The sequence below is a fragment of the Ambystoma mexicanum genome, chromosome 7q (assembly GCF_040938575.1).
Source record: "Ambystoma mexicanum isolate Mex_15411 chromosome 7q, UKY_AmexF1_1, whole genome shotgun sequence".
Classification (NCBI taxonomy): domain Eukaryota; kingdom Metazoa; phylum Chordata; class Amphibia; order Caudata; family Ambystomatidae; genus Ambystoma; species Ambystoma mexicanum.
Window position 1 is genome coordinate 1,052,476,034 of NC_090941.1, and position 24,802 is coordinate 1,052,500,835.

The 24,802-nt window shown below is 41.3% G+C and overlaps 1 protein-coding gene across 1 annotated transcript; it reads right to left on the minus strand.

Moving 5' to 3' along the window:
- Positions 1-22,230: 22,230 nt before the first annotated feature.
- LOC138528147 (olfactory receptor 52B2-like) lies at positions 22,231-23,208 on the minus strand. The gene has a single exon (XM_069639598.1). The coding sequence runs from the start codon at positions 23,206-23,208 to the stop codon at positions 22,231-22,233; it is 978 nt and encodes a 325-aa protein (XP_069495699.1).
- Between the last annotated feature and the right edge of the window lie 1,594 nt (positions 23,209-24,802).

The window sequence follows — 24,802 nt, forward strand, 5'->3', positions numbered from 1 at the left end:
TGGCCCATTTGAAAGACGAGTTCTACTATGCAGTTCAGCGAGCACCACTGGTGCAACTAAAGAGGTGTCTGTTGTAAATGAACTGCATCCCTCAGCCATTTCCCCCAACATTGAGCTATCAGTGATTGGTATATTGGTTATAGGGTTCAAGGGATACGTGATTTCCACATTTGCATCACTATGAGTTTGGACTAGGGAGGCCAGTGTGCTATTTTCTGATACAGACATCATATTACTCAGGCTCGTTGCAGGTACTATTTTCCTCGAGGCTGCTATGGAAACAACAAATTCACTGGCACTAATATTAACACGTTTGCCCTTTTTTTTTGTCTGGTTTAGCAATTCATAAACATCTTCTTCAACTGAAACATTTCCTTCGCTTAAGGTGGAGGGAGACCCATTTAGGCACCTTTTCCCATTTCTCAACTTTTTAACCATGCTGCAACTTTAGCACACACAATGATTATATACGTTCACCAAACAAAATCTAAATTGCCCAAATTTCTATGGAGACCTCCCACCCAGCCACTTATCAAACAAGTTCCAATTTAGCTGTTATGAATCAATACTCTCAAAATATACACAATATAGGGCAAATCAGGGCAGTTACCTTTAGGTCCCGTAACCGTACTACTTCTAATTGAAGCAATTACTTTGTGCACTCCACGCACCCACGCCGCGCACCGTGAACAGTAAACAGTACTTGGTGTACTTGGTGCGCAGCGCGGGTGCGCTGGAGTCAATGTTTTTATACTATCAGAACGAGGCGATGTACTCCGGGAGGAGGAGTCAGCGTGTTTGGCGCCTTTAACATAAACAGTAAGAGGAAAAGAAGAAAGGAAAAATAACAATCAAAATTGGCGCGTGTTTAAACAGGGAGCTAATCTGACGTGCTGTTGCGAGCTCGATTGAGAGTATTCAGTCACCTTTTACTGTTTCTACCATCCAGGCAAGGCGGTGTTGCTGTGAAAGACGTCCTCCTTATGGGCGCTCGGCAACACGGCACAGAACAGGGAGCAGCGTTCCCGAGTACAATGCGGAGCGCTGGAAACAGCTGATAGAGTCGCCAGCTGATAGAGTCGTGATCCACGATGACGGGTTCCCGATCAGTAAACAGTACTTGGTGTACTTGGTGCGCAGTAATTATTCTGAACCACAGTCTACTTGATAACCACTGCTGCATGCTACCTTTGTCGCTACAGCTCTTGTACTTCCCCACTCTCGTTCAGGATCTGACTCTGTGCACTGCCAGAGATACAATCCCACAAAAGGAGTGCTTTATGCAAGGAGAACCATTACCAACATATTGCAACAGGCATATACAATGGAGTCCCCAAGTTGCACTACACTTACATCCCTGCATGACCATTGGCAACTTCTACAGTGAACACACTATAAATAGACCAACTAATCCTCACACACATAGCACTTCAGCAAACTCTACAGCAGACATGCAAAACTTCACACCCGTACCGCCAAATCGTATACCTCAAAGCCGGCCATTAGTCCAAAGCACTACAAGCACACGATGCTTGGACAAGGATGCCTCTATGATTTTGAAAGAGAACACTTGTGATTAGACTTTCACAGAAAGCTCCAGGTATGTCCGGCCTTCAAACATGAATGCACATTGATCTCTTCACTTTCAGATCAACCAGAGAGGCTGGAGACCCTGCAAATGCGCCTAGTGTGGTGTAAAACCCAGTAACATAACATAAACTGTCAGACACAAGACTTAGGGGGTCATTACAAGTTGGGCAGTAAGAGATACCGGGCACCGGTAAGGAGACCGGTGCCAGTAATCGCTTACCACCCGATTCCGAGGTCCCTTGGAGGGAACCGTAAGGAACGTGTGGTCTGAACACATCCCTTACGGTCCCACTAAGGGACCAGGGCGCTAATAATGGGCTTGCCATTCGCGAGCCCGTTAATAGTGCCCTCCCCATTCCCATTGAGCCATATGGGGGCTCAAATGGGAATGGGTAATGGTTTGTTCAATGGCGACTTACCGGTCCCGCCAAGGTCGGACTGCACCGGTAAGTCCCCATTGAACAACCCCGGTGCCGGACCCGGTATTGGGTCCCCAACTACAATCACCTCTCAGTAGGGGCAAGCGCTTCCCGGTCATGGCTACCAAACTCTGGAATAATCTACCACCAGAATTTAAAAAAGAACAGGCCTACTGGACCTTCTGTAGAAACTTAAAGACTTGGTTGTTCAACCAACGTTGCTCCTCCTAAGACTCTTCCATCCCACTACTGCATCCCCCCACCGCCCTCCCTTTTTCTCTTTCTACCTTAATGTAACTAGTGCCTAGATACCAGAGGGTGTTGGGCACTGTAACAAAGGCAACAATAAATAATAAATAACAAACAAAGTTAAGAACATTTCTCTAAATTAAATCATCTATGAAACATGTGGATTGGTCATAGTCTAATCGCTTCTTTATACTGCACAATATTCACATTTGCTGAGGATTTCTTTTTATGTAAACATGCTGTGTTCGAATGAGGATGGACATATGGCAACTCACCAATCACAACTCATCAATGTTGCCATCAGCGCAAGTATCCAAAACACACCTCCATTCACTCTTTTCAACGCCAAAACCTTACCTGCATCTCAGCAGTTTCTATAGTTCTATGCTGGCACAAACATCTGTTTCTAATACTCTCAACTGGACCCTGAGGTCAGACCTAATTAGGAGCTAGACTTAGATCCTCCAGAGAAGAGCACGTAATAGGTGCAGCTTTAATTAAAGCACGATTTACATTGACGTCCATATGAGGACTGCAGAGATGGGCTCACTCGGATAGGTGAGTCCATCTCTGCTTATCATATCACGTTTAAGCTACCTCATAATCTAACAACTAAGGAAGGCGTGTCTGCTGTAGCAATGTCTCTATTGAACAGTGTATTTAATTGACAAGCAATTGTGCAAAGAGTTTAACTAAGCATAACGAAACCCAAGATAAATGTATGTTTCCATTTCATGTAGTGCCAGTCCCAGCCAGTGCTATCAGCATTCTGAAAATATTGAGCAAAATTTGAAAACTTTCATCAGTTACATATAAACATACAAATGAAACGCCTGGTGTTTGGTTTGTGATTAGGACATGCCTTAAGGGCTGTCCGGGAGGCATTATTATGATTATTTTACTTTGCGTGTAGCCCAAATCTAGCTCAAGACCAGTGGGGGGCTGAAAAAGAGGAGGATGCTAGCATTGGGCAAGGTATTTTATTCTGAAATGCAGTATTGCTGGTGGATGAGCGAAGGGATTTTTTTTCATCAGTGCTGTAGTCTGAATTTAAGAGCCTTGTGCATAGATGTGCGGTGTGGCGGAGCTAAACGTTTAGGGGATTCAGCATTTCATAAAAGACAGAAGTTAGCCCAAAGCATCTAGTAGCGGGAGGATGCTCAGACTTACAAACACCTACTGCCTTTGACACTATTGATCACTCATATCTCCTCAATACTCTCTTTCTTCTAGGGATTCATGATGAAGCCCTTGTCTGGATTGAATCATAATTGGCACCTCACCTATTGTCTGTCTCCTTGAGCAACAACACCTCTCAGCTCACTCCTCTAACTGTTGGTGTTTCACAAGGCTCTGTATTCAATTCTCTCCTCTTTACAATCTACACCTCTGCTCTCAATCCTTTGGGTTCTTGTACCAACTCTTGGCGGGAGACATACAAATCATCTTATCTATTCTGATACCTCCTCTCATTAAAATTTCCAAATGTATCTGTCTCACTAATTATTGGATCGCTTGGCACTGTCTGATTGTAAACTCAAACAAAACAGAAGTGCTCTTCGTCCCTGCAAATATTCTATCTCATCTCTTCTGCTTCCTATGTAGTTCCCACCTGACATTCTCCCCTACTCTTGTTCTGTTAAATATAGAGAAATAAGATGAATATGTCAATTATTGTATCACTTTTTCATACTATATTATTTGATGTACCATACAATTTAATATATGTTAGGTTTTGCCGTTTTGAAATGTGTGGTATACTAGCACAGCTGTGTTCAATATTTACATGTTTTTCTAATTAAAGTCGAGCTAATGTTACATTATTTGTAGTATGATACATTAAAATGCCAAAGATACATTTTTATGTGTAGGGTTTTTACTCCCCAGTGAGTTGTTATTTCCTTCACTGCCCAAATGATTATTGTTAACAATCTTAGATGGTTGGGTACATGGAACATACATATATTTTTTTCTGTACTGACATGATGGGTAAAAATAAATGTACTCGTATTCATGTACTGATTGGATGTTTTATTTAGTTATTGTTGCACTGTTTTATTATTTATAGTCTTTGTAAGGGCAGCTGACTTTTTTGTGAATCGGCATTGTACTTGTTGATAAGGGTGAGTAGTTGTAAGAGTTTTCATGTATCACTGTTCATAGGAATTTAAGTACATGAAAGATATATAGAATAACAAAACCTTTGAAATTCAGTGATACAACTTTAGTTTAGGCACAGTTAAGGTATGTTCAGTGCAAGAAAACCCTTTCATTTCAGTGAAAGAAACGTAAGTTAGAGCACTGGTAAGGTGAAACAATCTGCTGCAATGAAAGCCTTGAAATTCAATGAAAAAACACATGACATCACTTATGGCATCATGAGTGACCTCACTGATATAGTACAACTTGTGTGCAAGAAAGAGAGATGCACCATTTAAAAAGTGTGTTTCTGCATAAAGGGTGGATTCAGCTTGGTTGGAGTATGCATTTGAAAATACTGTTCCTGTATCATGGCAAAGTAGCTAGGTGGACTGCCCACACGTGTACATATCCCAGTATGTGCCACATGCACATTGACATTGCACTGTGCCTGTCACCATGTGACTTTCACCAACAGGCCACATTTTCATGCACACTGACCTGACATCTACATGTGTGTACACTCCAACCGAGCACTGAATGTAGGTCAAGGTGTGTCCACACCCGACAATGCTTAACATGGCCAACTCTTACACTTAACCATACTCCCTAACCACCTAGGATTTATCAGATGTCATCAGTGATGACATCATATGAGAAATCAGGCAGGACATCACCTGCAATCACCTCACTAAGCACATCCTCTCTATGCTATTTTGATCCATTTGTTTTCAATGGGAACATATCTTACACAGAAATCTATGGGTGATCACGTGTTTCTGTGTTAGGTTTATATCATTAACACAATTAATAACACATGCTAAACGTACATCCAGAAAGATTGATTTTACATGGATTTCTATGGAATCCAATTGGTTTTCACATGTGCAAAATCATGTGGATTCCAGAGAAATCAAACGAATCTCCACACAAAATGGTTGTGGGAAGAGATGCTCTCTTGTCATATTTGTTATGTGGAGCAGATGAAGTGGTATATGCGTAAATTACAATCATTGCCCCTGATCAATCAGAATCACACATATTTTATGTTCCTCTTTGCACAACACAAATGGCCCTTTTTTATTTAATTCAAACACTATTGTACTTTCTTTTAACAAACATCTATTGTATCACATTCTAAATGTGTTTTGTTTTAAACAATGCTTGAAACAAATCCCTATTTTGATTTGAAACCAAAAGAAAATCGCAGTGTCTGCCTGTACAGGAGTCAAACATTTGTTTTCTGTACCTTCAACTAAGATTGACATTCACAGTGTATCTCTATAAATTGGCAGTAAATCACAGTGACTTGTTTAAATATGCATGATGTTTAATTTCTATCAAAGTAATACAGAGAGAGCAGAAAAGTACAGTAACTTGCTTGACTGTGAAAGACATATGCCATTTTTCAGAGGTTAAAATGAATATATATTTATAGTTGATTGAGAAATGCATGACATTTCTTTTTGAGGGGCCAGAGAATGCCAGTGGGTGGCTCGAATGTGAAAGCCACGCGCCATTTTGGATGATGGAGAAGCATGATTGATTTTTGGAAGAGGCTGAAGATTGCATTCAATTTGTATAAATGAGTGTGGACAATAGGGTCATTATGACCCCATGAGGATGGGTTGTGGTAAAAGAGTGGTGGTAAGAGTGTTGGTAATTTACTTTTTTTATTAGTTTACAGTGCAATTGGTTAATTATAACCTTATTCCCATTTCAAATAAACAATTAAATGCATTACATTTCATTACATAAAATTAATCACTTACATTCATTGCATTTCATTTCATTACATCATAAATCACAAATTCTATACATATCATACCAATTGTTTAAAATATGGAAGGCCATTGACATAATAACGTTGAAAGTATTCATCTACGAAATTATTATAGTCCTTTAAAAAAAAGAAAGGAGTATTACAATTAAAATGCACAAGTTCTAACATCTTCCAATAAACACAAAAAAGAAAGAAAAAATCAGTGTACAGATATAGTTCAGATCCTCCCTTATCTAATTTCTTTCATCATGACAATAATTAACTACCAAATGTGGTATGCAGCTCGAACATATAGCAGTCTTTCCGCTGTGAGGATGGCGGACCAGAATTGACCTGTAGTTACCATTTTATAGTCACTTGCCAGTTCCTTATAGACTTTGCTATAACATTCCTACATGCAGTTACACTCCCGTTAACTGGTGTCTAATCATCTCCACATCTTGCTTAAATAATCGACACACTCTTTCTTTGTACGGGACAGAAGTCCAGGCCCCCACATACTCATAAAATGGCAGGATGTTAAAATGGAGGAATAGAATAAACCTTAAAACTTTCTGATTACAGATTTTCATTAAGTAATTTTGGGATTTTGATATCTTAAACCCCTCCGTGGAATATTGGGCGTACCGCTTCTATAAGCTTAATATGCTAAATGATTAGCTATGTCCCACTCCATGACTTTTTTTTAGGCATTTATATGTATTAATTGCTTCCATTTCATCTCTAGGCATGTGCAGGCCAATATCCTATAAAAAAGGTAGTGGCAGTTAGTTGTATATTTTTCATTAACCCATTTTGTTTTTTTCTAATATCCATGTTCATGGCAATCATACTCCGTAGGCTATTCTGATTCTGCTGTGATAGCATTATCTTAATGAAAGGTTTACTGCAGTCTATCTTCCACAGCGTAGTTAGAGATACAAATCCCAATTCACATATCGTGGCTTCTACTTTGGTAATCTTAAAACGGATCTCCTTAGTTTCCACTCCATTTTATTAAACCATGTTATATATTTGGCCTCAAGTGTTTCTAAAGCATATAATATGCCAGGCAGCATACTGTGTTTGTATATCTCTACTAAGCCCTCAACAGAATACCCCCCTTTTCTTGCCATGTATCTCCTAATGACGTTCCACTTTTTCATCATCTTTTCTTTAGGTATATTTTCATAGAATGTTTTTGGGGGTTTATTCATTATAGGAATGCCAAAGTGTGGGTACATTTCAACTACCTCCAATACCTCTGTATCCATCTTCCAATTGCATCTTTGCTTTTTATTCTTAAGCCCTCGTTCCCCAATTATCAAGATCTTAGTTTTTGTTGCATTGATACAAATATTGTTGTTCTTTGTGAATGTATACAGTGCATTGAATATTCCCTGCAGTCCTACTGGTGTTTTGCCCAAGATGACAGTGTCATTTGCGTACATCATCCACCTTATTTTCAAATTGCCAACATTCCTCATGTATTTCTTCAAGGGCTTCCTTCATATCTGCAACATATAGATTACGTGCACAGGGGTTATTTTATAGCACCCTTATCCAAGCAGAGAGTCACGGTAGTCACGGTAGTTTCAGTGTACATGGCTTTTAGGAAGTGCAGAACTATAGGGCACACTACACAGTTCGACATGTTACCCCAGACACTTTCCCTGGAAACACAGTCAAACCCTCTGGAGTACTGAATGAAACATACATACAAATGAATCCCTTTACTGCGGATGGTTTTCAGACACAATATGATTCAATGTGATCATATTGTCTAGGGTACTGTAGCCTTATCTAAAGCCAGTTTGCTGAGGGGATACTAGATTTGTTTCACTAATCCACACATTAATTTTCAGCAAGAGAGTGCAGAAACTCTTATAGATAGTATCTGCCATAGCCAGTAACTGGTAATTACTTCGACTAGTTCTTGCTCCCTTTTGGGTACTTTTGGGTACTAAAATAGCTTTATGCCAGATCCCTTGAATTTCCCCACGTTGCCAGACATAAATGACAGCATTAGCTAGCCCACCGTTCCTGGACATGTGCATTTTGTTAGTTAATTATCTTCAGGATGTCTGTGCAACCAGAATCAGGTTGTCATTTATTATTTCCCCACAACTTTATGCTCTACATGGTAGCGTTGCCCAACATATTTTAAGCATTCCACTACAGGTATCACAATAATATCCTTATTATCGTCCTGTATTAAGTGTTGTCTATACAAATACCAACATTTCTTTGAGTCGTTGGTTTTGCATAGCTTAAAGATTTTTCTCCAATTTGCTTTTTTGATGTCATGTTTATGGACCTTCAACCAGTTCCTATATTGCATATATTGCATATGTAGAGTAGCTACCATTTTCCATTTCTGGTCCCAATCCATCCCCATTAGCTGTTTTATTCTTCTTATTTCCACATTCATTCTTTTTTTGTCATTATGAATATCACTATCATACATGTTGGCATGCTTCTTCACTGTTTCTTGTGTTACGCTAACTCAATTCTAGTCATTGAGATAATACCAAGCATATCACACAGCCCCTCAACCCTGTTCTATTCATCTCCTTGCTATCAATGGGGAGGAGGTTAAACATATTGCTGGGGGCAGATCTCTGTCTTCTGCGGATGCCTCTCTCTGGAACATCCTCCCTGCCTCTCTGAATCTTGAATAGAACCATCTCTTGTTCCAGAAGCAGCTCAAGACTTTTCTCTTTGCTTCCGCCTTCTCTCTTCCTCTTCCCAGCTGATATCCTGTCTGATAGCTGCATCGATTACCAGGCTATTCTCTGAACTACGGGCCCAGGTCCCTGCCCTCCCAGCTGCACACCTGCACTGCCTTCCGGCAAACCTGTACTTGGGGCTGTATCTGTAACCCTACAGTCCCCCCAGCTGCACTATATATCCCTTGCTGTTTTGCACTTAACCTTTCACGTCTACCTGTTGGCCACGCTTCTTGTTTCTTGATGTTTAGATCCTATGTCCTGCACTTGTCCCTCCTCCCCTTGCCCGTGCACTGTTCCCCTTTCGTCTCCCTGGCACTTGCACAATGTCAATGTCGCTCGGCCTAGTAAGATTGTTGTCTTGTCCACCCTTGTTCCCTTCTCCTGCCTCATTACGCTTTGAAACACTTGTGGATGGGCGCGCAATAAATAAAATATCATATCATATATCATTTTGTGAAATTTCATTACATTTTTATCAGTCTATAGGATCCTATTTCCACCCACCGTGGTCTGGATATTCATTTTTTCAACTTAGTTATAGATCTTTTTTTATCACATGCCCTATTCAATTTGCATTTACGCACTGTGTGATCACTGAGGTGGGTAAAGATATGTTCAAATTGACCGAGTTGTTTACATATACCATCACTAACAAACAATTAATCCACTCGGTAACCCACTTTTCTGTTTGTCCTATTGTTTCTATTTTTGGCCCTGTACTATCTGGATTTAAGTATGAGGTTCTAACCATTTGATTACATTAGTAATTTGGACCAGTGAGGTGCTACATGTCCACCTCTACCCAATTATGGAGGTAACATTACATCACATTTCCCAAATAATCATTTCCATTCCTCCATAATGTGTGTTGCTTTATCACAATAGGCATTAAAGTCTCCTACTACCATAATCTCAGAGTTGGGTGACTCCAGCATCCAACCTTCAATGGTGTCTGAGATCACTTTGACCAATGTTTCCAAGTGAGCCCTATGTGTGTGTGAGTACACATTTATCAATAAATGTTCATTGAACTTTCCCAAATTTCTTTCAAAACCCTTGCCATCTTTTTGTAGGAAAGAACATAACCCTCTTGTATTCCAAGAGATAACTACTGGCTCATGGCCAGTCTACATTTCTCAATTGTCCTCAATGTAGTCCCTCACAAGGATCCACATATCCTTACTCCTTTTCCCATGTTTATTCAGGTCTTTGTGCAGGCTGATATTACTTGGTTTTCCATGTGTAGGTCTATTGTCCATGATTTTATTACAGATTACAATTTTAAAGCCATTCCTCCACAGTAACTCTGAGTATACGCTAATGAGTTCAACAATGAAGGGTGTCCTAAATTGGACAATTGCCCAATTTTCCAGCTACCATGTTCAGCATTGTCTCTATTTCAGTGTCAGATGTTGTTATACCATGAAATTGGGAGACCGTATGTAAACAAAATATGTAAACGTTCCAGAATCCACTTTCGATTTAAATAGGGACTTTCCTCAGATGTATTCATCTCTATAATCTTCATACATTTACCCAAATTCAAAACCATTCCTTCACATTCATTTTGCTCATATGAGCATAACTTAATATATTCCTTGTTGGTATTACACACGGATATTTTTTTTTCCATTTCACCCATATATGAATCTCCCTTTCTCTAGTACAGAGCGATTCTACCAACTTATTTATAGGTATATTCACATACCTCATATGTCTTCCCATTTTTTCCTCATCTCCTAATCTATCCACTGTGGCCATTTCTATTTCATCCAGTGAAAAGCTATTTTTACGTAATAATACATAGAGTGCACTCCTGTTCTTTCACGATCTAAAGAATGTATCAAGTTTTAATGTTGATTCATGTATACATGGAAAATGCAATTATAATGTTTCAGGTGCAATGGGGTATTAGCTGCTGGCCCTTGGAGATCATCTCGAACAAAATACCTATATAGGCTGTTGTCTCCTACGGAGTCCAAAAACCTTCACATTTTACATAATTGGTAACAAGACTCAGTAAAAAAAAAAACTTTTTTTTAACTCCTGTTTGTATCTTGCTAGTTTCAAGTTAGTTTCTTCAAGGGTTCGATCAATTTCCTCTTTGGATAAGCGTTTGCTCAAATTTATTTTGATGTTTGCGATTTCCTCCTCAAGGTTGGTTAGATTGTGTGCCAGCTCCTCCAGTGTTAATAAAATTAAGTCAAAGGAGCATTTATTTAGTGATTGTCTCCACTGTTTAACAAAATTTAACAAAATAATTTAACAAAAGATTCTCCTTGCATAGAGTGGGCCTGTCGTGTTGACTATGGTTGCTGGCAGAGGAGGATAATATTGTGATGGGTACACGACAAAAAAAAAACATTTAAGTAGGGGAGGTAGAGCGGTATGACAATATATCTTAAATCCAATAGTGACTATTGGTGCCCGTATGATTCTGCGAGGAGTGGGGACATAAGGACACTATTGCTTACTCTCTCTTACTTCTGGCCCCATCTTCTCACAATCAAAATAGCTATTTACCTTTAATGATTACAGAATGGCCGCAGAGGATTACTGACAATATTCCCCTAGTAAAATGGCGGACATATGGGGACATGGGCACAGTTGCAAGATGAGATGGCTTTGCCGATCCAGGTCTGCACACCAAGGAGCTCCTGCATTATAATGTTTTGGCAAGGTAAGCAAGCACAAGCGTTTTGCTGCTTTTAAGTGCAAAACAACCTATTTGTCAACACACGATAATGCGTGCGAGCATAATGCTGCTTACGCGCCACGTTTACTTCATCATGGAGTAGACGGTACCATCATAGTTAGATATGAATATATGACATCTTAAACGTTGCTGGGGTGGTTTCTATTCTGCATATAGTGCCACCTCATTACAATTGGGCACAGAAGGCTTTTGGAAAGGTTCAGTCTGTGATTAGAATGAAGTGACTAGCGCCACGCGCATCTAAAATGCAACCATTTATGTTTCATAGGTGGTTCCAGTGTTGGGAGACAGCAAAGCGCTTCCCTCTCACATTGTTGGTGGTCAAAGACACAAATTGTTGTGTCCTAAGATTGCTACAGTAAGGTGCAGGTACAGATACTTTCACACCCTGTCTGAGGTGGAGATGTTAAGTTTGTGAGCTTATTCTTGAGAATGATGTTGATTATTGTTTCATGTAGGATGTTCCGGATACACAAGTGAAGAATTTAAAGATTGCAGAATTTTTCACTTTCACTTGCACAAACGCAGAGCCCTACTCTACTCAATACTATATCTTATCCGCACCCAGCAAACAGCCAACAGCACTCATTTGAGCACTCTGCTTGATACGCACGATCACTGTATGTATGCTGTGTTCTGGGTAAGGGGGCATGGCCTCATGAACACTATAGGGAAAACAAAGAGAGTAATTACTATTAGTTGCTAAATGGTGCTATTAAAGGCTTTTTATCAATCTTGGGCAATATCCATGTCCAAACACCTTTGTAAAGGCTCCTGGTGTCCACAAATATTAATTTGCACAAGTACAGTCCTGCGGGTCCAGAAGTCACGCAACAGCACACGTTCGAGCACTTTGCTTGATGCACACGTGCAGATGCGCGCGCTTGCTGTTTTTATGATGCGTTCTGGGGAAATGGGCGTAACCTCAAAAACGCTACAGTGAAAACAAAGAGAATAATTACAATTAGTTGTTAAAGGGTGCTATTAAGGGCTTTTAGCAATCTGGGGCAATATCCAGTTCCATATATAGTGTACCTTTCTAAAGGCTCCTTGTGTCCACAAATATTAATCTTCACAAGTACGGTCCAGCAGGTCCAGTGGTCAGCCAATATTACTCATTTGAGCGCTCTGCTTAATGCACGCATGAAGATGCACATGCTCGCTGTATTTATGCTGTATTCTGGGTAAGAGGGCGTGACCTCAGGAAAGCTACAGTGAAAACAAAGAGAGTAATTACTATTATTTGCTAAAAGGTGCTATTAAGGTCTTTTAGCAATCTGGGGCAATATCCATGTCCATATGTGTACCTTTGTAAGGGCTCCTGATTTCCACAAATATTAAAGTCCACATGTACGGTCCACGAGGTCCAGCGGTCAGCCCGCAGCACTCATTTGAGCACACTGCTTAATGCGTGCATGCAGATGCGCGTGCTGGCTGTATTTATGATGTATTCAAATTCAGGGTAAGGGGGCGTGGCCACACGAACGCTTTGTAAAATCTCCTGGTGTTCACAAATATTAATGTCCACAAGTACGGTTCAGTGGGTCCAGCGGTCAGCTAACAGCACTCGTTTGATGCACGTAATGGAATTACAACTACATTTTCCACACCAGCATACTACGAGTTTGTAAGTAATGCAGAGAGGACACCCCTAACACTTCAGCAGTGGTAACAATAAACAAGTTAGTCAATAAATGGATAATGAAGCTCTATGTGATACTTCTTTTGAAAAACAGGCAATCTCAGTTTCTTGTCTCACCATTACACACACGCATTATGTATTTCTCAGCGAGATGAAATACACATGGACTGGCCTGAGAATTATATGGTTTTTCTTTCCTCTATATTATGTTACATTTCAGGTACTGTCAACCTGCATGTAAACTCATGTCATTTCTTTCTGGGGATGGGTGGGTAAAAGAAAATCATTCCAGTTACAGGTTTGAGGATGAAACATGACTCACAAGAAGATCACATCCATTAAAACAACACACATACATTGTTTTTGTGGAAGAACAGAAAATAACAGTTGCTGACTTCAGTGGTCAACATACACACTGCAGAGAGACTTTAGTGTAAAAGTAACTGGCTGTAGGGGTGTTGGAGATTGCAACTGATAAATGATCCTGCAGTGAAATAGACATGAATTCCCTCTGAGGAATCAGAACAGTACTTTGACAGGCTTCTGTGTGAAACACATCAATGTCAGGAGGTGTACAATAACATAATGGCTGGCTTGAATGTGAACAATTCCAAGTCAAACAAATCATACCGTATAGTGCAGTGATGCATTGTGTAATTCCACATTGCATATTCGAGAGCACATACATGAGTAATGCATGTTGTAAGTACTCACTTTAGTAGTAACAGAGGAACCTATTATGGGGCCTTCCCTACAACATGTCAGCGGCACTTGATGCCCAATGAATGTTATGCTCTTCAGCCATTTGAAGCAGCCCCCAACTGTGTAAAACTGAATGCACTGTCACTGTCTAACGTGGTGATAAAACATGACGTGGTTGGCAGTGCAATTAGAGAGAGCAGAGCTAATGAGGAACAGCTGCCAGCTTTTCCTGCTGATGCAATCACAGCCACAATGAAAGGGAACAAAGCACAAGCTTTAAGGTGAATATGAGGATCTTTGAGGACCATTTTCATGAAGTACATTGGCAACAGTGGCCACTTGAGTCACACACTACACACTCCAAAACAGCTACAAAGGAGAATTTTCGTGGGGCCCTATATATTCGTTCTTATTTAAATCGTCCTTAAGTTCAGGTAACACTGCATTGATAGAGATAGGCATGTGGCACACATCACTCTGAGTGCGCATTTCACAATGTGCCTAAGTGTACATTGAGTCTACGTCTTGACAGATTCTGGATTCATGACACTTATTTTGTGATGGTATGAAGATTATTAACATTACTAGTGCACTAAGACTTATGTGTGGTCAGCTGCATTTGTCTAATTAATGCAACGCTCTAAGCTGGTGTCCTGCTAGTGTACAATCTAAAGTCATTATTGGCCTCATTACAACTCTGGCGGTAGCCGTGCCCTTATTAGGGGCACGGCTGCCATCGGAGTTGCATTTTTTCCGGCACCCACGAATGGGCAAGAACTGGGTCATGCCAAGCTCGGAGGACCCGGTAATTGCCCATTTGCGGGTGCCGGAATCAAGGGCCTCCCGATCCCCATTTTGCCCCATAGGGCTGAATGGGGATGGGGAGGTCGGATGCACCGGCACATACAGAGTTGTGCCAGTGCATCCGATGTGCTCTGCTCGCGGGTGCCATTACACCCGCCAGGAAAAACCTGGCGGGTGAAGCGGCACCCGCGAGCAGAGCACGTAGTATGGCGGTGCAGGAACTACGGTACCGGTAAGCATGCGGTACCGTAGTTCCCGGACCGCCATGCTTGTAATAAGGCCTAAGTCTTGCAATCAAAGAATCCTTTCCAAGTATCATGTTGAAAAGCTAGTATTCATTAAGAAGAACCAGAATTGCACCCCAACGCACTATGGCATGGTACTGTTGGACCAATTCCAACATGAACACAATGAAGTCTAAGGGGCAGATGAATTGTTGCTTTGCACAGGTGAGACAGAGCTACATCGAGTGGGAGTGTTGTGTGGAGTGATTGACACTGATAGATCTAGCACTGACTTCAACAACTTCAACAAACGAGGAGAGCTTTGCCATGACTTGTAGTCTACTTGAATCTGATTACTAGAACATCAAGCACACATAGAGGAGACTCACCGCCTTAAGGATGTCTATGGCGTTTGCATAGGAGAGGGTCTCTTGGTAAAAATATGTTAAACCAAAGTATAGCACTCCAACAGCATAATATGAACAAACGGATGAATGTTCCTCACAACTTAATCCTCTTTTCAACTCTCCCAATTAGCACAGCCACACCCACAAATTAGTTATCCTGAAAAAATGTATAGCTTTTCCACAGAGGTGCGACGAACCCCACAAAATCTTTAACACAGAAAACAGTTGCCATGTTAAAAATGCTTATTCCTGAATAAGATATTATTGGTGCTCACTGAAACATTAAGATGCCCCTTAAAGGGCTGAGCGACTGCCAAAATGTGCTACAGCTCTCCGCAGAACAGCACCTCCCTCCCTGATAAATAGAGATCATGGATCTTACACAGTGAGGAACATTGACCTCCACCTTGCTCCTAACATATCCTTTCACCACTGTCTGAGCTGCTATCACCTTCTTCTCCTGTTATAGCTTCCCATCAAGCACCCATCCAGGATCCCAAACTAACAACTGACTTCAAACTGAAACCTCTCCTGCAGAAATGTCTTCCAGCATCATGTCCACCTGTTGAACTATGAAAGCTCAAGAGCAATGGACATGCAGCCTCACTCCACAGAAACCCACCTCACCCACAACCATCTACTCTTTTTATATGGCTTTCATCGTGACAAGATAAATAGCTTAGACTGCATTCTATCGTTGCTCATCTTCCATTCCGAAATGCATTACCAATATCACAAAAATACAACTAACATACAATTATAGCAAACAAGCTGATGACAGGGTCAACATTAAAGAAAATGCATGGAAACACGTGTACATGTAGGGACAAACTAATGGTGATGGTGATGGAATACAGAAAGCTAAGTATAAACTATGGAATGAGTACAAATAGGGGACACACAAAAGTAAATCAATATAATGGCACAAAAACTATCACAAGTTTCTCCTTTTTCCACAAATGGATCAATCTACAAAGCTACCTCACTGTAGCTCAATATCTTTCTCAATGCAATTGTGGAGCCACATTGTTCTTTCCTCAACCTTCTCAGTAGCACACGCAAAGAGATAGTCAGTGAGCTAAATATTGTATTGAGCTATCTTCATATTTCAGAGGTTTGAGGGCTCTGACTGGCTTCCTTGAACTTCTCTCAGTTCTTTGAGGGTTCTGGTGAGCTGCTTGAACTTCTCTCTCAGTGTTTATGGATGTTACCGGAGGCATTGAACTACTCCCATAGGTTTTATGGTTCTGACGGTCTACCAGCTTTTTGGTAAGGTTTGAGGACTGAGGCTAGCTGACTTGAAGTTCTCCTAGGTTTGAGGTTTCTAGTCAGTCTGTTTAACCCATCAGTCTTGAATGACTCATCGCTCTTGAATAATGGCTCCAGATTTTAGCTAGAGTGTGAGCCATCAAAAGGGCTCTCGTATACCCAAATACAATTCCAACCAGAAGTTCAAGATGACCTATGCACCTGTTTATTTCACTTTGCCAATACTATAAGTCTTTCTCAAACGTCAGCCCCTTTCAGTAAAACAGGAAACCCTTTCAAGTCTGAAAAGTAGGAGATGGAAGTATTTTGAGCATTCATTTCATCTGTTTTTTGCGACTTTAGTACTAGAGGACCCTTGTTAGTATCCTTGAACATTCAGTTGCAAGACAGCCAAAAGCCAGATTTGGAAAAATATTGGCGTGTTAATTTAATTCATGTGGACATGCTGAGCGGAGAGTCATATTATTTCCAAAACGCAATTGTGCAATTCAGCCATACAGTTCAATAACTCTATGTTATAATATTCCTGGATTAATTACCCAGACTGAAAATAAGGCTGTAAAAATAAAGAGGTCAACATGCATTGAGACAATGGCAGAAATGGGGAAACATGGCTAGAGGAGTGAAAAGGGGACGGCAACAGTGCCAGTGATTTTTGGATGACAGCTATATGAGATGGCCACACTCAGTGAAGGAGTAAGGGGTCAGCCCTGCAAGGCTGGAAAGCAATGGTGCTTACTATGTGAAGCAGTTACATGCCTAACATTCACTACCACTCCACTCATCAATCTTTGCTGGACCTTTGCACCATACCAGGAAGTGAAGTGTTTCTGTTGTGCCGTAGCCAATCAATGAGTGGAGATGGGGAGGGACAGGAAGTCAGGCAGTTGCACTCCAGAATCTGCAGTCTTCACATCCGAGATGGGTTTATTTGTTTAAACTTATTTTTTTCAAATGATCATTCTGGGACAGTTGGAGGTGAGGTTTGTTGTTGGCCCCTAGTTTGGGAAGGCAATGACACAGAAAGAGGATTAGGCAAGAGGTCAGTTTTGACCCGTTCCCTGCCATGGTCGCTCAGCTTTACATCTGTACAATTGCATTTCTGTTAATTGGTCACACTCTTCCAATTTTGGTGAAAGCCACCACCATGCAGTGCAAAGCATTTAGGTCACTAAAATTCGTATTTCTTATAAGAAATTCTTTGAAATTATATTGGAATGTCAATATATCGGTAGTCAGGTTGGGCAACCATACAGCTTACAACACTAGTTAGCCCCACCTTTGCGACGCATGGATAGATTAGATTATATGGAGGTGGCAGTTCATAAGACTTATCATTTGTCCCCATTGTCCTTCTGTCTCATCTTTATTCTCCAACAGAAACAGCATTCCAAATGTCCCTTATCCCAATTTATTTTCTTTTATCCAGCAAAACCATACAGGTTTTGGACACTGCTGCACTATTTTAAATACATATTTTAAATTTCTCCCTAGTTGTTTTCCTGCAGTACTGAAGCTCACGGTGCACTCACCTGTGCTAACGTAATCACTGTTGAAGAGAGAGGGTGGGAGGCACTACTCATAGTAGTTTAAAGTAAATGTAAGTAAAATAAACAGACCCAACGGGTCTGAAGTGTTGTAAGAAATGTGAGTATATGACACTTCAGGTGCAGCAGGGGGAAGCTCGAGGCCACTCGAGATTCAAAGTAATGAAAAACAAAAGCATGCACCGACTGTTGCCGGTCGGTAACCCTGAATTGCACTCCTAGTGGGAAATAATCCCAAAAGGTTACTGAACATCAATACTCCCTCACGGAAATGTTTGTTCAACAAGGCGTGTTTTCAACAATGTTTAAAATAAAGATATATAACAATTTAATCAAGGTTTCAAATGGTCTACCGAGTACCACCACCCCTCTATAACTGTAAGCCCACAATCCAGAGACAAACCAGTTGGGAGCAATACAGGTGAAGGGGAGACCCAGAAGTTTCAATGACAACACCCAATGTTGGGGTTCAGACACATTCAATAATAAACACCCCACTGTCCAGGAGGTGTATAAATGAATTCATTCAATTCACAACTTGGTCGTACATACACATATGGGGTCATTACGACCCAGGCGGTAAGTACACCAACTTTACCACCATGGTGTAAACTACGTTTACACCATGGTGGATGGCGGATTTACCGCCCCATTCCAAGGTGAGTGGGGCGGTAAATCCCTATTTCCCATTTACCCTTCCCCATTCCCATTTTTGCCCCATAGGGCATAATGGGAGTGGGGAAGGCGCTAATTACGGCACCGTAAATTACGGTGCCGTAATTAGCACCAAGGCGGTTTAGCGCCATGGATTTTAACGCCTGCTAAAAGCAGCCGTTAAAATTGGAATCAGGCGTTAAGGGTTAACAACGGAGTTAACCCTTAACGCCTGAGTTGTAATGAGGCCCAGATTTATAATACAAAAACAAAGAATACCTTTTTGATTGATCTGGACAAAATACTCAGCAACAAATAACATAAAGCAAAAAATGAAGTATACCTTTAGTCAGTATAATTGGATTTGGTCAAAAACAGTTGTCCAATTGTAATTTCTCTACTTCTGAGCCGTTACATTCACCCAGCTCAGGAATATAGCTTCTAAAGACACTCCAATTTAAGTTGTCAGTGCCAATGCGTTTCGGATTATTGAAAATCCATCTTCAGGGCAGGACGTGTTTTAGTTTCAACAAATTCAAAATTCCGTTTGGATTCCTAGAAGTATAAGGATACACTAATTAGGTACATATAGAGTGTGGAGGAACTCGAAAAGTATCATTCCAACGTGTGGGTAAACTAACCTGCTTATCTAGGTACCCATTAGGAAATCATGGCCACCTGTGTGGTTAAAATGACATAAGCGCAGTTTGTAAATAACTGATCATTGATGAGGGATCAAAGTCTCACATGATGTAAATTCCATTACAAAGTAACTCACCCGGTCAGAGGACCCAAATGTCTTGCCGGGCGCGGTGACTAAGTCAGGCAATGGCTTCGACTCCGGGCAACTAGAGGTATGGAGAGAAGAAAGGGGGGGTGTGATTGAGAACATACTATCACATGCCAAATGGCTGTGAATTTAATTGCTTACGAAATTAATTGGGAGGCCCAAATTGTGTTGTGCACAACTCACGAGCTCCCCATACGATCTATCCCTGTAATCGACTGAACACAAACTTACTTGCACAGAAGAATTTGCTCGCGGGACGCCGAACAAAGCCGCCCGTCTCAAGGACGTGCTGCGCCACCAACCCATGCTAAAAGCGTTGTCAAGGGGATAGCCGCGCATGCGCGTCCCCGTGTCGGCCGCCATCTTCGTATGGGCCGTCTACACGCGAGCATAATCAAAGTATTTCAGGCCACCACTTGACTGGTGGGGACTAGCGTAAGGCTGTACACATTTCACTATTCACATATTCATCGCTTGGCACTAATCACAGTTGGCACCAGCAGTACTCGTGAAAATGTTTGCACAGGGCGATCGTAGCTACTGCGTGTGCGCGTACCTGCTACCGTTGCTAGGGACGCGTACAGCGCATACGCCACGTGGTCCTGTGTTTATAATGTGTCATACTTGAAGGTAAGGGTTAAGGGCAGATTGCACCCAATGAAGCAAGTCTCATGGGGAGTATCGGAGAGAGGCATACTGGCCTGTAGAAAGGTAGGGTGGGGAGAGGGGCACCACAGCAGTCAAAAACTGCTTAGTGCCCCTACCCCCCGCTTGATTACTGGTGGTTGACAATCGACTGGTGGGTCATGTACCCACATGGACTGTCAGTCAAATTAACATCCAAATTTGATAGTGGTCAAGATCAAGATACATTGGGCCTCATTACGACTCAGGCGGTAAGGGTTTTACGGCGGCGTAAACAGCGCCGACCCTTACCGCCTGAGTACGAGGTCCCTTAGCGCCATGGAGGTTTTAACACCTGCTTTTAGCAGGTGTTAAAATCCATGGCGCTAAGGGACCATGGAGTTAATTACGCCACCGTAATTTACGGTGGCGTAATTAACGCCTTCCCCACTCCCATTATGCCCTATGGGGCAAAATGGGAATGGGGAAGGGAAAATGGGGATTTACCGCCCCGCCAAGGTTGGAATGGGGCAGTAAATCCGCCAACCACCATGGCCTAAACATAGTTTAGGCCATGGTGGTAAAGTCACGGCCCAGGCGGTAACTTACCGCCTGGGTCGTAATGAGGCCCATTGTCATTAGATTTCGGGCATTGAACCGTAACACATTTCAAAACGTTTGCTCACAATAACCTCACATGTCAATACAGTTACATAACATTATGGTAAACCTAATTAATAAAACCCCAATCCACTTCTATCACAACACCTCTTGCCCATCACATTGCAGAGTTACAGAGTTATGCAAAAAGACTCCTGGTGTCAAACCAGATCACAATCTACAGAACCCTTGTCCGTAACAACATATTGGGTTGTTTCTAGCGGGGTCAGGATTAAAACCCGGCACTCCTAAAAATGGAAAGGTCCAATGGTACACCCTCTAATCGAATGAATCAGTTGATCTGTAAACAAACTGTTAGATGGATGTCGCTCAATTAAAAATACTATACAAGGTCCACTAACAGGATCAACATGGAAAATATTAGAGAAAACATTAGAGAAAACACATCAAATCAAATTCACAGTTCATGCTTCTGGGACTGAGGCAATCCAACAAGTCAATCCAACTGATCTCCCTCTAGAGTAATTTCTTTTGTACATCTCCCCCTCTCTGACCCAGTTTTACATGTTCCAAAATCATACATTTCAATTGAGCAATTGAATGCCTGGCTTCGACAAAATGCATTGCCACTGGAGATCTCACATTTTTAGTCCGGATATTCGACTTGTGCTCAGTCCAGCGTAGTGTGGCCTTTCTTGTGGTAATCCCTACGTAATAATAACCGCAGGGACATTTCAGAGCATAGACTACATTTGTTGAGTCACAGGTACATGAATGTTTGAGTGTAATAGATTTGCCTGTATGTGGATGCGAAATGATGTTACCGGGTATGATGTTGCTGCAATGTTGGCAGTTGTGACATGGTTGAGTTCCCTTATATTTCGTCTGCATGGCAGGGGTAGTAGACAGTAATCACTGTTGTCATTGTAAGCTCTGTTTTGATCAGTCAAATTAACTTTACAGCTTCATTTTCACTATTCATGTTTCAGTGTTAAGCTAAATGTGTACAAGTTAAGGACCCTGAAGAAAAGGAGAGTTTTGAGCTAGAGTACACACAGGGCCTCATCACGAGTTGGGCTGTAACGCCGGTGCTATAAGAATACGCTTTTAGCCCTACCGGCAACCCCCCGACGCTATTAGCGCCGGATCATGGGTTTGGCGGAAGGGTTATTGCCCATTCCCCATTGGGCCCATTCGGGAATTTCTCATTCCCCATTGGGGCCAATGGGGAAAATTTGCGCTATTAACGCCGGCGGATTCCCTGCCGCCGGTAATAGTGCTGAAAATCGGCTATTTTGCTGCAGATTTCCCCCCAGCTTAAATGCGGCGGTAATAGCGGTTACCGCCAGACTCGTGATGAGGCCCACAGTCTAATGCGGTTCTTACAGTTTTGCAATAGTAAGTACATGCTCTGCCGCACCTCCTTCACTGTCAACCCATAAATTAAAGGATTGATCAAGGGAGGGACAATGAGGTAGGTGTTGGCCACAAGGATATGAACATGAACAGGAATTCTGTTAGGAAAAAGAGTCAACAGTGTGCCAAAGAAAAATGGTACATACAAAGCTGACATAACGCTGATATGAGAGCTACAGGTGCTGAAGGTCTTGAGGCGGGCATCCTTGTGGGGCAGCCGGAGAACTAGTCTTACAATGAGACTATACGATAAAGCAATACAAATAATGTCAACAGGGCCTAAGAAAAGGGATACAAACATGGCATAAACATTGTTGACAGTAATGTCCGCACAAGAAATCTTTGTCATAGCCATATTGGTACAAAATGAATGGGCAATGCACCTGCTGCAGAACGAGAGTCTCAGGGTGAGAAGTGGGAGGGGGACAATCACAACAATAGCTCTCAACAAAGACAGTGCTGATAATTTAGCAATGAGTGCATGCGTTAAGATTGAGTGATATCTCAAAGGATTGCAGACAGCAACATAGCGGTCAAATGACATTGCTGTAAGAATGGAGGATTCAAATACTAACATTAAATGAATAAAGAACATCTGGGTGATGCAGGCACTTAGTTGGATTTCCCTGGAATTATACCAGAAAATGTCGAGCATTTTAGGTACTGCACAAGTGGATAAAACCAGATCTGAGAAGGCAAGCTGGGAAATGAAAATGTACATGGGTTTCTGAAGCTTGAGCACTGTTGTGATGGCCAAGAGAAGCATCACATTCCCAAGAACAGTAGCAATGTAGATGATGCTCAGTGGGGCAGCAAACCAGATGTGGTACGACTCCAAACCAGGAATGCCGATAAGGATCAGAGATGAAGGTCTGAGTGCAGAAGAATTCAGAATTGACATGATGCTCCCTCTATTGATGTAGGATTGGAATGCAGCCGTATCCTTTCCTGGGTGGGAAGAAGAGAACATATAGTGCATATGTGAATTCCACATTTGTAGTTGTTTCATATAAACAATATATGGAGTGTCAAATCATTTCTATACCCACATTTTGAATCTAATAAATACTTATATTCTTTGGCTATTACTGCATCAAATGAAACAATTTGTTATGATTTGACATGTCTTCAGAGTACCACAGCTAGACTGAATTGTTTTTCAACATATGAGTGGGTTGTAATGGGACGTATGGACTGCTGATTATGCGAGTCCATTTCCCTGAATTAACAATGAATAACTGCCTTGTTGTAGTCTGATCAGTGTCTTCTCTTTATGGAAGAAGAGCTGTACTCGAATGAAGCATCCTGAAGGAGTGGAAGGTCTTCACGACTTCAGCCTTTGTTACTCACGTTTTTCAAATACATTATTTTTTGTAATGTGTTGTACAACGTATTGCATCTGAATTCGCTTAGCCTTATCAACCTGCCAGTTCTTTGTCGTTGTATGTCCCTACCAAACTGTACTTAGTTTACTTGTAATCTTTGGCTCATGCCTTTCGAACCATTTATCTGGAGGCATGTTTTGCATTTGTATTTGATGTTAATATATGTATGTAGAGCTTTCACCTGAGTCACTTACATGGTTGAACAAAGAGGAACGAAGATGTGTCTTAAGACAAGAATTAAACAGAAATAAATGGTGAGGGCCTAATGAACGGAGGCAAAGTATTTATTTATATATTTATTTATTGCATTTATTGACAGCACCCAAACCCATAAGTATCACAGCGCCGGTACAATTTAGTGAATGGGAAAATAAATAAATAAGTATTCTATTGTTTTGGTGCAAGAAATTAAAAATCGAGTGAAAATGGGGTGGAGAACCAGCGGACTTCGGGACTGCAAGAAGGTACTGAGATTGTTGATGTGGGATCGAACAGTACTATACATTGAAACAAGAGAGATAAGGTGAAGAAAGGCCAGGGATGCATTTAAGAATCGAGACCTAGTCAAAAGAAAGCCAGGAGATAAAAAAAAGGGTACACTTGAAAGAAGTAGGATGCGAAGGACCAACAAGAAGACTTACAGAAGGAGTATAGATAGAATCAGAAGGAGGAAGTTGGACAGCTGGAAGGTCAAATAAAAGGGCAGATCAATAATCAAGCTGAATATAGATGCAAGAAGAAATGAAAACCTTGGCAGCACAAAATTAACGAAAAGAATATGCTTTTCAAATGTTTGAAACAACACGCATGACTGGAACTATCAGCGTTAGGGAATGAAGAGAAGGAGCAGGACAGACAAATATGCCAAGATTCTGAGCTGATGGAGAGATAGGAGAGAAGGAGGAGAAAACAGAGCAGGAGGAAGTAGAAGAGGAGTAATCGACGGCGTGAGAACAATTAAACCTTTTAGAAGAGTAACGATAATGAAGATGACCCAAGGACACAGCGCAGGAAGTCTTGATTCTATTGAAAACATGACAGCGAGGATTATATTTAAATTATTTAATTACTGCTTCCAACAACTTTTAAAAATGTAAAACTTCTTTCTCT

Bases quoted from the DNA above. Each gene is read 5' to 3' on its own strand.
- LOC138528147 (XM_069639598.1), bottom strand. From the start codon at position 23,208: ATGTCAATTCTGAATTCTTCTGCACTCAGACCTTCATCTCTGATCCTT.